Source organism: Botrytis deweyae (genome assembly GCF_014898535.1).
Source record: "Botrytis deweyae strain B1 chromosome Unknown BDEW_018, whole genome shotgun sequence".
In the NCBI taxonomy this organism is placed as follows: Eukaryota; Fungi; Ascomycota; class Leotiomycetes; order Helotiales; family Sclerotiniaceae; genus Botrytis; species Botrytis deweyae.
The window spans coordinates 65,671-77,680 of NW_024066225.1; the positions used below are offsets into that span (position 1 = coordinate 65,671).

A 12,010-nucleotide genomic window follows, 5' to 3' on the forward strand; every position below is an offset into this window, starting at 1 on the left:
CATCCGTATCCCCTGCAAAGCAACACCAAACATATAATAAGATATTATGACAATCCGATTATTTTACATCACGTAACAATGTAGGAGTACTGTCGATTGGTGTACTATGAGTCCCTTACGATACTAGAAATCGACATAGACTAGATTGATATGATTTTAGACTAAGCATAGAAATAATCATATTTCTAGTTTAACAGATGTGCTAAATCTTAAGCGTTGCTTAGAGACCTCCACTTGAAGAGCGTACAGAGATTGAAAAAGTCACCAATTTAGAAAGCAAACCACAAACAGCTTCAAGCATTTAAGACAAATACAAATCTTGTTGAATCATGAAATTGAGTGACTTCAAGCTCGAATTTACATCATATACTGTGCTGCACCCCAATAAGTCCACTCAAATCATCACCTTTCTTGATTTCCTTAACATCCATCCCCTTCACTCCCTCAACCCCCAAATCCCAAAGTTCATCCACCACCGCGTCTCTAATACCCGGGAACTTATGATAAAGCATCCCTGACAAATTCTCATTCATTGCTTCTGGATATACCAATGCTAGACGACCAAAACATTTAATTGCTGCTTTACATTTGTCGATTCGAGAACTAAGGGCTTCTTTTGCGACTTGGGCGCACAGAAGTTGATATTGACTAGATCTTAGGAACACATTAGCAAATGGTAAATCAATCAAGATGATTGGACTACTAACTCAACTGCGACATTCTGATACATAAGTCCCATATCTAGTAAAAGAGCGATAGTCTCTAGTGTACCAACTATCACCTTCTCATTCTTCCGATGATGGAATTTTAGATTTCTGACAAGTGCAGCTCCAATAAATTCTCTATTCGCTAGGGATCCTTCACAGAAATCGATCAGAGCAGCGATGCTAACGCGGCGTAGATCTTCTGTTCCTGCGTGAGTTGAAGTTACAAATCCTTCCAATAATTTATCCGTCCACGAAGGAAGCCATTGGAGTTCATTCGTGGCTGTGTTCGCGGATAGGCGATCTAAACTTTGCAGGTCTAGTATAAACCGGAAATGTTCATAAGAAGAAATAGAACTTTGCTCAAACGACAACACCTTGGAACTGAATTACAAATTTGTTAGAAGTAAGAAAGGATATGGGGCAAAAAGTCAACGAACCTAGATACAATCGTTGGAAGAATAGCCAAAAGAGCTTTTTTAGCTTCTGTTCGAACTTTATCCAATTTCTCTGTGCAAAGCCGTAGAAGCTTTCCAAATATTGTCGAGAACACTTCCATATTGGTTAGATTTTTTCTCAAATCTGTGGATAGGAAAATAGCAGCAGCTCCTTTGATTGCTTCTAGTCTGACTCGAGAACCAATATCGCCTTGAGCTGGGTCCGTATGATAGTCATCAAGACCATGAGAAACAATATCCCAGAAATGAATAATATGACAACCGAGTGCTTTGCTTTCTCTTGCAAAGTACGGAAGTAGAGCTAATCGTGTCTTGATATCGTAAACACGTCTGGGGATATTCTCGGTGGAATTCCAGCTCTCATGTATTGTAATAGGAATAGTATTGGTCCAATCATCTCGAGGTATTTCGGACACTTCATTCTTCAGGTCGTTCTTGAACAATGAATATGAGATCAAGAGCATAGAAAAGGTCAATGTACTCTTAGTATTTCCGACTTGAGTAATTCGCTTTAGCATGCGATCGGTCTCAAGACCCCGATAGCTACCAGAGGCCCAAAAGAATGATCTACGATGACAAGCTGATAGAAAAGTCACCAAATCTTCAGACCCAGTATCGATAAAGTTCCCAATGAAGTTTCTAACAAGTGATTGGAAGGCCAAGATGTTACCGTTTGAATCATGGGAATTGGCATCGGTTTGACCATCGGGAGAGTCAAGCACGCCCATGACATTGCCCAGTATTCCAGAGATTGTTTGATGACCAGAGGCGCTAACCATATGTTCTGCGTAAGGTTCCTCATATTCAAACATAATGACCTTTCTTGTCTTCGAGTTACGTAACCACGAGGATTTATCACTATCTGCGGGAGGCGATCCCAGGTTTCCTCCAAGTATTACCGATGTCCCGAATACACGGAAAGAATGGAAAATGACACAAGATAAAGCTTCGGCGATCAACTCAGGACGTCGCCAACCTTGTGGGGTGGTGACATTTGATATATAAGAAGTAAGCATCCTGAGTATTTGGTCCGAATACGCTTGAAAAGAAACATTAAGATCGTCTATTTCGTTAAAATTCGGACATTCAAGAATTGCAGCAGCTATAAAAAGTAGTAGCCCATGTCGCTCATTAACCTGGCGAACAGTAAGGTCATTGAGCTGTTGATCCAATGAACACAGGGTTTCGTAAGAACTTCTATATGTGGTAGAATTGTTGCTGGCATCACTTGGAAAATTTATAAGACGGAATGCTTCAGCACAATTTCGTCTTGTGACAAGATCGGCGTCACCAACTCCACGCCAGCCTCGGAGTGCTTCCAGAATTGCCTCCCCATAGTGATGCCATGATATTTCATCATCGGTTTTATAGGCCAGTGTAGCAGCTGAAACCGCGACCTCTAATATAGCCCGAGATCGAAGAGCAACAGCATGGTAGTCAATAATTTGCACTAATTCGAGTGCTTCAATGATGGTATTTGGGTGACGACCTATCAATTCTTGAAGGGCCGCAGAAGCTCCTCGGCGAATGTTGCCAGCAGGATCCAGACATGCGGAAACAACGAGATGTGTTGCTAGAGTTTGTATAGTAGAGCTAATATTTGTTCCATGACGAAACCCTTCGGATTTTATGTCAATGTCTTGTAATTCAGCCGTAGAGTAACGTCGAGCCAAAGCCCATATTCCAAAGCATGCAGCATCTCGTACATTAGTTCCAATAGAGCTACCTGATGTCGACTTTCCCTCAAACGATAAAGCTTTGAGTAGAGAAACAATCACTTTATTGAGCAGTTGAGGAGGTGCTGCATGTCGATATAACAGATGGGATAGTGTCAATATTTGACCATGCCAATTCAAAACATCGGTGGTTGGCAGCGCTTCTAACATTTCGAAAATTGCAAGCACAAATTCATAGGCTTGTTCAGGTTCGACTTTTAAGATAACAACGCTTAATGCTTTACTAGCGGCTAGCCTTACCGGTGTTGACGGGTCCAATAGCGATTGTAACATAAAATCAACAGAGTCACTCAAAGTATCATCTATGGTTGTGAAAGATGGGCGTAAGTTGAGCAAAGCAATACCACGGAAAATGTTCACGATAAACTTTCGCGCAACAGCGGAGCTTTGGACTTCTTTGCAAGATCGATCTGAGGATTCCACAAAGTTAAACACTGCGTGAAATACTGGCTCTAAGCTAGAGTCCATATAAGGGGTATCCGTGGATGATTTGAGAACCCCAGAAAGAAAAGACAGAACGCCATTGATGTGATGTATATTCCGATTCGTGTTAATCGAATTCAAAGCAGATATTGCCCACATCACCGTAGAATTAAGGAGCCCAAGATCTTGCATGTCCTTAAGGAGAACAACTCTCACTAGTAAGATCTTTGCAGCATCCTTTTCTTTCCCAGAGGATGAGAGATATTTGACAGCTAACGCGATAGACCGTAAAGCTACGCCCGGAGTGTTGGATGGTAATCTAAAATCTGAAAGATATAACTCGGCACCACTGGGCGGAGGACTAGCCGACAAGGAATGGAGAGCGAAAGGGGCCATGATTAATTGTGAAAGCCACAGCAGATTGATATATCGTTCCTCCCAGCCCCATACTTCTTCTGTTGACTTTTCGCATGCGTCATCATCTATCCATGTACCGTTTTCCATAGCAGAAAGTAACAAATCAAGTAGTCTGACTTCAGTACTTAGGAACTGGACAATAACTTTCTCCCCTCTAACCTTACAAAACGTATAGAGTAATCGACAAATCGCTTTTGATAGAGGCATAAGAAGTTGAGCATGAGTCTCAGACTTCACAGGTGGTTTCGATATGGAGGTAATAAAGGCATCAGCTAGTATGGGTACCAGTCGCTGAAGGTGTGGATCGAGAAGTTGAGGAAGCTCTTGGAAATTGTCTAGCTATGTGAAACTTTAGCAGATGGTATGTTGAGAGGTGAAGAACTCATACCAATGCTGTCAATCTATCTGTCTCTCTTATGCGAACTCTTCTTCGTAATTGACCCTTATTAGTAACATTGTAGAGGAACGGGTGGAGTGATTTTTCGAAATCTTCCAAGAGCTCTCCCGACTCCCTTTGGAGACGAACATCTTTATCATCATCTGCGGCATCCATTATGAGTCTCTGAGGGAGAAGCTATGGGCTGCTTCGGGGTGAGCGTGCGTTTTCCTAGGTATTGGAATGTGTCGGTTTTGAATGATGGAGGTAAATCTTTACCACCTTTCGAAGTGCAATCTGATACTTATTCTTTTTGATTGATCATTAATGGGGTGATATTGAGCTGCCCGAGATAGGTGCAGTATTATTGTTCATCAATAGTCATTATTCGCAATATCATATGTTGATATTTGTGAAGATTCGTTTGGAAAGCATCATGTTTTCGAGACGGCCTTGCTCAACTACGACATTGTAAATAAAAAGATTTAGTGGGGTCGCGTTCACGCCAGCGCCAGCGCCAGCGCCAACACCATTGGGAGAAAAGTCTCATCAATCATGTAGCGATGGCTTTTGGTAAGAGAAATTCAATATTAAATAAATCAGTCTTTTTATTATCTCACAACTTTCCAAAAATCGATAATACCTTGTGGTAAAACATATGTCTTGATTTCAAGGAAATTAAAATATGTTTCTGAATTCTTATTGGATTTAGTATTGTATATGTACTGTATGTACTATATTTATCATACACGCGACTTTCATATCTGATTCTTATTCAATCATCTAATCTCTATATAGATTGAAACGAAGTCGTTCTCCATAGCCGGTGAACTACTCGTAGTGGTTCTCTAGTTATCTAAACAGCAGCTACTTACGGAAACTTACTACACCGAGGTCTTTTGCCGTTTGTAGTCTTCAGTCGTCCTACATCTACCCCACCCCTATCGCTGGTCGTTGCGAAGAGGAACACATATCCAGTAGGTTGTATCTCTAGTTTTTATGCATCATCTCAATTAAACAGCTAGAGCGTGAAAACTTGAGATCATCAACCAACATCATTCATCATGGCTCACAAATTTCACATCAACACGACACATATCCACATGAAATGGGATAGATCTCTTACTCCCGCTTTAACGGTTGATTCTGGTTCCGAGATATCATTTGATCTACTCGATGGCGGTTCCAATCAAATCACCGACACCTCAGACATCACCGCAGTTCAAAACTTTGATGTCTCAAAGGGCGATCCTGCATTTGGCCCCGTCTACATCAATTCCGCGTCTACAGGCGATGTTCTAAAAGTCGAATTTCTCTCCCTCAGACCAGCTGATTATGGCTGGACAGCCTGTCTACCCGGCTCATTCGAATTTGGTCTTCTAGCCGACGAATATCCAGAAGCGTCTCTCAAGATATGGGATCTTTCAAAGGGAGAAGACTTTGCGGTGTTCAAAGAAGGAATACATGTACCCATTAAACCGTTTTTGGGTGTAGTAGGGGTCGCACGTGGAGAAGAGGGTGAATTTTCGACAATTCCTCCTTATGAAACTGGCGGGAACATCGATTGCAAATATATTACTCAAGGGTCTGTTCTTTACCTTCCAGTCAAAGTTCCAGGCGCTTTATTTAGCTGTGGAGATGGGCACGCTGCGCAGGGAGATGGAGAAGTTTGTGGAACGGCTATTGAGACACCTATGAAAGCTACGATTCGGTTGACAGTTGAAAAGGGCAAACCGTGGGTTCAAAGTCCTCATTTCTTGATCCCCCCTCAGCCAGTCACAGTGGACAAAGGTGAATATGCTGCACTAGGGATTGATAGTGATCTCAGAGAAGCAAGTAGGAAGGCATTGAGAGGATTGATAGCTTGGTTGGTAGCAGAGAAAGGTCTGGATAGCCAGGAAGCATATATGCTTAGCAGTGTGGCTGCGAATCTGAAGATTGCGGAGATAGTTGACATGCCAAATTATGCGGTGGCTTGCAGTATACCTTTGAGCATCTTTGTTGGTGCTCCGTACGTTTGAAGTTGGAATGGAGACTTTCGTATTAAGAATATGAGAAGATGTCAATACGGAGTAGTTATTAGCTATTTACTGCCGCTTATCCCGTTAACATTTCCCCACGTACCGAATCTTCCGCCTCTCAGCGATTTTCGGACTTCATATCTCATGCATACAGGGCACACAGTACAACTACTAATCCATTTGAGGAGAGATGGCACGCGACTCAATATAACCAATCAAACATCTCCCATCGGTTTAATTTTTGAGTCCTCTCAGATTGATAACAGAACCGCTTAGATTCGGGGCAGGTAACATCTAGATATCGAGATCAATCGTTCACATGTTTTTCTACACTATCACAAAAGCCTAGGGTTGACGTCGCCCAGACGAATGATACATCTAGGTATACATCTAGGTTTGATCTACCAATCAAATATTCTGGATAGAATGATGTGATTGAAAATCTCAAAAACGGCCTCTTCGGGTATGTGGTTAGAGAAAAGTGGAAATATGCATTATGCATGCACCTTGTATGTACTTTCTGTACTCTTGGGTAGTTTTTATATTTGTACATCTAGGTTCCTTCACCGTTCTGATATCCCGCTATGCTAATTATATACGTTGCGAATACCTTCATATCTACATCGAGATACCGATCCCATTCCAAATTTCTCGGGTCCTTACTAATTGACAAAGTAGCTCCCCCTCCACAACTTGCCAAGGCCACCTCCGCACCTGAGTTGAGTACTGACATAGCTTCTCGCGTGGTTCCCCTGTCTTGTCATGTCCAACCATTCTCAACCATTAAGAGTTTGCAAAGTACAACAGTGCTTTTCCCATCCCTGTCTCAACCTTAGTTAATCCTGATCCTCGGAACTACACTTGCATGCATGCAAGAATTTTTTATCTGTCACTGGATTCCTTATCATCAACTCATTTGATATCCATTCCACTTTTTTCTGGCTCTTGTGAGTCTTGTCCTCTATATAAGAAGAGGTAAATGGATTTCCCTTGTAAATTCATACGTGGGGAATAGATGCGGGAGAAATGTCGTATGATTGTAATGTTATGCCGCATATCGTAAACGTTGTGATGTCAATCTTACTTTTACGAACCCGAGTCGAGAGCAATGTCTCATATTATATACAATTTCATTGTTTACCAGTCGATGTACAAGGACCTCCAGATCTTGAACAACGACAATGAGTCTCAGCTCTAGGCATCACCTTTTGTGTGAATTATAATTGATGTTTTGTATAACAGATGCTTCTTGGTTCAAGCCTCAATGTAGAACTGTACGAGGAGTTAGATCCAATAGTCTAGGGGCCTCAAGAGTCACGGCTATTATAGTTGTCAAATTTCACCGACATTTCATTAAAGCCATCCTGGAAGATCATGTAGATCATCATAGCATTCATGCTAGATGACCTCAGGTACGAGAATGATACGTACATCGATATATTTGGAGGATACAGCGTCGTGGAGACACGATAACAGGCCGCATTTTTCTTCAGAGGCTTCATCAATAGTCAGCACTTGGCTGTGTAGTAAAAGTCCAAAGTTTGTATTGCTATCAATGCTAGGTTGGAAGCTTTGATAACTAGCGAGGCGCCTCATGGTGAGATAAATATGAAATGATTCGATATACTCCTTCAGGCTCGGTGCCATGCGTCAAACTTTGCTATCAAAATTGTCCATTCATCACTCCATTATCGAGAATTTCACCAGCACTTGACTGTGCCTCGAGTGTGCCTCATTTCAACATGCCCTCCATATCAATACAAGTATCAAGCGAAAACCAACGACTAACCAACGACTAACCACCAACCACCAACCACTTCAATTTTAGACCATAAACTTGATAAACCCGTCAAATTTTAATCCTATCCTGTGGGTCGGTGGCTGAAAGAGTTCTTATCTTTTCACCCTGTAATTCTATTTTGTACCCCCATTCTAAACTGATATGATAATGGATGATAATAAACTCCCCGGGACGGTGAAAATGCCTTGGACCTAACAGCTTTTTGGTGCCTTACCCGAGTGGATGAACTCTATAGGCAAAAGCTCCTTCATCTCATCCCACACTGATGAGTTCCCAAACTGCGGGTTGAATATTTTCTGACCGCGCCACTTGATGATGACGAATTAAATGATGGCTATCCCAATTGAAAGGATTGTGATTATGATGGCAATGATAGTCGAGTAGTTCTAACGGTTTCAAGAGTCTGAATAAGATGTGGTTACTGACACGGAAGTCTATCCATCTAATTCTCCTAATCTTCTCGATACGTTCGTGTCAGATGTTCTACTTGATACTATTAATTGCTATCCTCTAACCCTTCCAAACTCAAACTTTCCAAATTCTAACTTGTACCTTAACTATTCCTCGATTCCGCATGGCCCCACGTTTATCAAAAGCAAGCTGCAAGCAAGACACCAGAACCATGACCCATTGAGCAATTATCATCCAAAATCACACCAAGCCCTTCAAGAACAACGACTAAATTTCGAGACTTCCTGCTATTTGTTCCATCCAAATAGTCTACCATCGAACAATTCAGAATATCAGAATAAACTTTCTTGGCTTCAAACATATACACATATCTATACTGGAAAGAGACAACATCTCTGCGGGAAATTCCCATCCAATACCAGCGCCATTCATCTAAATTCAGAACCGACCCCTGAGTCTACGGAGCATTAATCGAAGGTTCTATCAATCACAAAAATACCCAGCCCTGTGTGTACGACGAGTATGAGAAGGGAATTCAAGGAACCCCATACTAATTGACATATCCTTCACCGTCTCACCCAAATCATCTCACTCGTATTAACGCCAATTCCATCCACTTCTGCGAACAACCCTTTTACAATCTTTTCGCTACTTCAATCTTCGAAAATCTTATCACTTCCTTACTTACATCTTCCTCTTACTAGAAATAACCAATTCGAATTCTCACAAACTTAAACCCTACTTACATACGAATATCATCTGTCACATTGAACTATCAATCTCCAGGCCTTCCGAATAATCTCCGCCATTATTGCACATTGTATTGCTCAAAAGCTTCCAGAACATCATTGAAACGAGGAATAACTAAAAGGAGAAGAGAGAAAGTACCTCGCGACCATAACCCACAGTCCGACATTTCCCAAAACCTCTGAAATAGAATACTCGACTTCGAGTCCAATTCCTCTCGTTATTGTCATGCAACGGTCCATGCGCAACAATTATCGATACGATTCGCGACGGAATTTAAGAATTTCCCATTCCCATGGAAATATATGCAATCGAATATCCAACCACATCTTCCATTGAATTGAACACTCGAAAACACAAAAGCTGCGAAACGAAATAGACCCTCGCTCGTCCCCTCCACGGAGGTAGACGGGCGTGGTACTCAATTGCTCCGGTGGTCCCTCGATTTCTAATATATATATATATCATTCATTATGACCATATATTCCAGTCCACCACCAGCTCGAAGCTTCTACGACGATAAACCCACACTTCTTGTTTGTTGGTGGTGTACGTTATTCTCGGCCGTCATTATATTGTTCAGAGTTTGCGGACGATATATTAGGACGGAGAAACTTTTTAAAGAGGATTGGTTAGCTTTTGCTTGTTTGATCCCATTGTTTTGTCGCATGGGCCTTGTTCATGTTATTTTGTTATTCGGTACCAACAATGCGGTGATTGTGGATTTTGATGAGAGATCGCTGCATAGAAGAGTGATTGGGAGTAGATTGGTTTTGGTATCGAGAGTTTTTTATGCGGCGACGTAGGTTTATTTTTACTTGATCTCAACTTGCTTGCTTATTTCATTCCCCTCTTTTCTTTTCTTTTCTTTTCTTATACCCATTTAAATTCGATTTAATTACTAACCTACCTACCTACCCATCTCTAGACTCTGGATGCTTAAACTTACAATTAGTGAATTCTTCAAAAGGCTCACAATCAACATCTGGACAAGGTCACACGAAAGAACTTTAATCTTCATCCGATGGTTCCTCCTTGTCACATTTATCGCAGTAATAATAGCAGACATCTCTGAATGTCAACCCATCAATCATTATTGGCAAGTCACCCCAGATCCAGGAGCAAAATGTCGTCAAGGATATGCACAACTCCTGACTATGGGGACCGTCAATGTATTGACTGATCTTCTCCTCGTTTTATTTCCCGTTCCTATCATTATTGGTTCCAAAATGAGGATCAAGAGGAAAATTCAATTGGTGTTATTGTTTGCAGGTTCTTTGATTCCGGCAGGAATCACACTTTACAGAATACCGCAAATTATCGATAGACATGGCATTCAACAATATCGATCATTATTAGCATCAGTTGAGATTCTCTTCGCAACAGCTGTTGCCAATGCGCTAATCCTAGGATCTTTCGTCCGAGACCGAGGTGTTAAGAAACACAAATTTAAATTTGGTTCCTTAACTGACACACTCGATCGGACTACTTCTCGCCGTGGAACCGTAGCTCGGCAATGGGGAAGCGATGAAGATCTCGTCCGAGATCTAGGCCTAGGAGTAGATCCCGAACTCAGAGGGGAAGTTCATTCACCTCCTCGTCCCGCCCCAATGGCTGTAGCTGGGAACATGCCGGTAAGAAGTCATCGATTTGGATCAAATAGTTCGAATGATTGGCGTTTTCCAAGTGACACGAGTGAGGAAATCGATTTTGTTAAACCAGCCCCTTCGAGACATGTCTCTGAAGATTTAACATCAATGATGTCACCACGCCGCGTATCATTTTTCGACGTCGGAGGATTGCTCGATCAAGAATCTCCGAGAAGAATTAGTTCGACGAGAACGATGGATTCGGAATACACTGGTGAATCCAGTACAGCAGGCGAAGGTCCAGTATCCACTACTTGGTCTTACGAAAATGGATTAAGTCCTGCTCCAGCACGACGCGGTTCTGCAGCCCTTCTGCAAGATATAGGAGGTTTATTGGGACCCCGAACGAGACTCCAAAGAGCGAGTATGGGATATGAGCTGGAAACAATTTTGCAGGAGAGAAATAACGGGCCTACTAGTCATCCGTCGCTCACTCATGCACACTCGATGCCCCCGCCTATCGATCATTTAGGGAGACAGCAGACTAATCTGAGTTTGCAAGATGTTGGGGGGCTTTTGGAGAAGTAATCATGGGTTCAAACACCTACCCACACATTTATATACATACTTGTCACGGAGGACATCCGCATGTCTTCCATATCATATTATATTTACTGTACCACTACCATGTTTTCTCTTTCAGCCTTTCTCCTTTTCAAGATTTATACTTGAACACTATTTTCTATATTTCTTTTTACTTTGTTTTACTTTGTCTTTTACCTTTACTTTAAACTTTCCTTTGTTTGGTACACATAGCGAACATTATGAGATTATGAAAATTGGGCGGCACATTAGGATCTGGATCCGATTTGAATCTGGATATGGAGTGGATTAGTGATTTAATCCGCAGGTTTGGATTGAATATAAGGCGTTATGGAGTATAACTTATACCACAGCTGGTTGTGTTGTCATGTTTTTGGTTTATAATCCTGCGTGGGGAGGTCTTTTGTTGCTGCGGATGGATTGGAAATGAAAGATGGAGATGGCGATATGGATTCGGAAACGAGGGAGCTGTTTTGAATTAACGATTCGCGGATGTGGACGGGTTGAGTGAGAGAATATCATATATATGCATACCAGCGTCTTATTCGGGTGAACATCTTTTGGTTTTCATCTTCGAGAGATAAGATGACACGTCGTATTATTATATCATCGAACCACACATGATAGGGCGGTATGCGAGCTGAAGAGTGAAGAGAATAGTTGAATAATAATAATGACTTCAAATCCAACCATCTTTGGGGAGGGGACGAGGTCACGATATTCG

The 12,010-nt window shown here is 41.8% G+C and overlaps 3 protein-coding genes across 3 annotated transcripts; 2 read left to right on the forward strand and 1 right to left on the reverse strand.

Moving 5' to 3' along the window:
- Positions 1-362: 362 nt before the first annotated feature.
- EAE98_007516 (uncharacterized protein) lies at positions 363-4,291 on the reverse strand (the record flags this gene model as incomplete). Its single annotated transcript, XM_038955139.1, has 4 exons — positions 363-654; positions 708-1,088; positions 1,145-4,077; positions 4,127-4,291. 4 exons carry the CDS (start codon positions 4,289-4,291, stop codon positions 363-365), a joined length of 3,771 nt encoding a protein of 1,256 aa, XP_038808317.1.
- Positions 4,292-5,178: 887 nt separating this feature from the next.
- On the forward strand, positions 5,179-6,135 carry EAE98_007517 (uncharacterized protein; the record flags this gene model as incomplete). Its single annotated transcript, XM_038955140.1, has 1 exon — positions 5,179-6,135. The coding sequence occupies one exon, from the start codon at positions 5,179-5,181 to the stop codon at positions 6,133-6,135; it is 957 nt and encodes a 318-aa protein (XP_038808318.1).
- A 2,291-nt stretch (positions 6,136-8,426) lies between these two features.
- EAE98_007518 (uncharacterized protein) lies at positions 8,427-11,990 on the forward strand. Its single transcript, XM_038955141.1, has 2 exons — positions 8,427-9,896; positions 10,023-11,990. Exons 1-2 carry the CDS (start codon positions 9,568-9,570, stop codon positions 11,269-11,271), a joined length of 1,578 nt encoding a protein of 525 aa, XP_038808319.1. The 5' UTR covers positions 8,427-9,567; the 3' UTR covers positions 11,272-11,990.
- The last annotated feature ends 20 nt before the right edge of the window (positions 11,991-12,010 follow it).

Excerpts from the sequence above, each read along its gene's own strand:
- EAE98_007518 (XM_038955141.1), top strand. The coding sequence starts at position 9,568 with ATGACCATATATTCCAGTCCACCACCAGCTCGAAGCTTCTACGACGAT. Across the intron at positions 9,897-10,022 it reads AGAGTTTTTTATGCGGCGAC|ACTCTGGATGCTTAAACTTA; the intron begins GTAGGTTTATTT and ends ACCCATCTCTAG.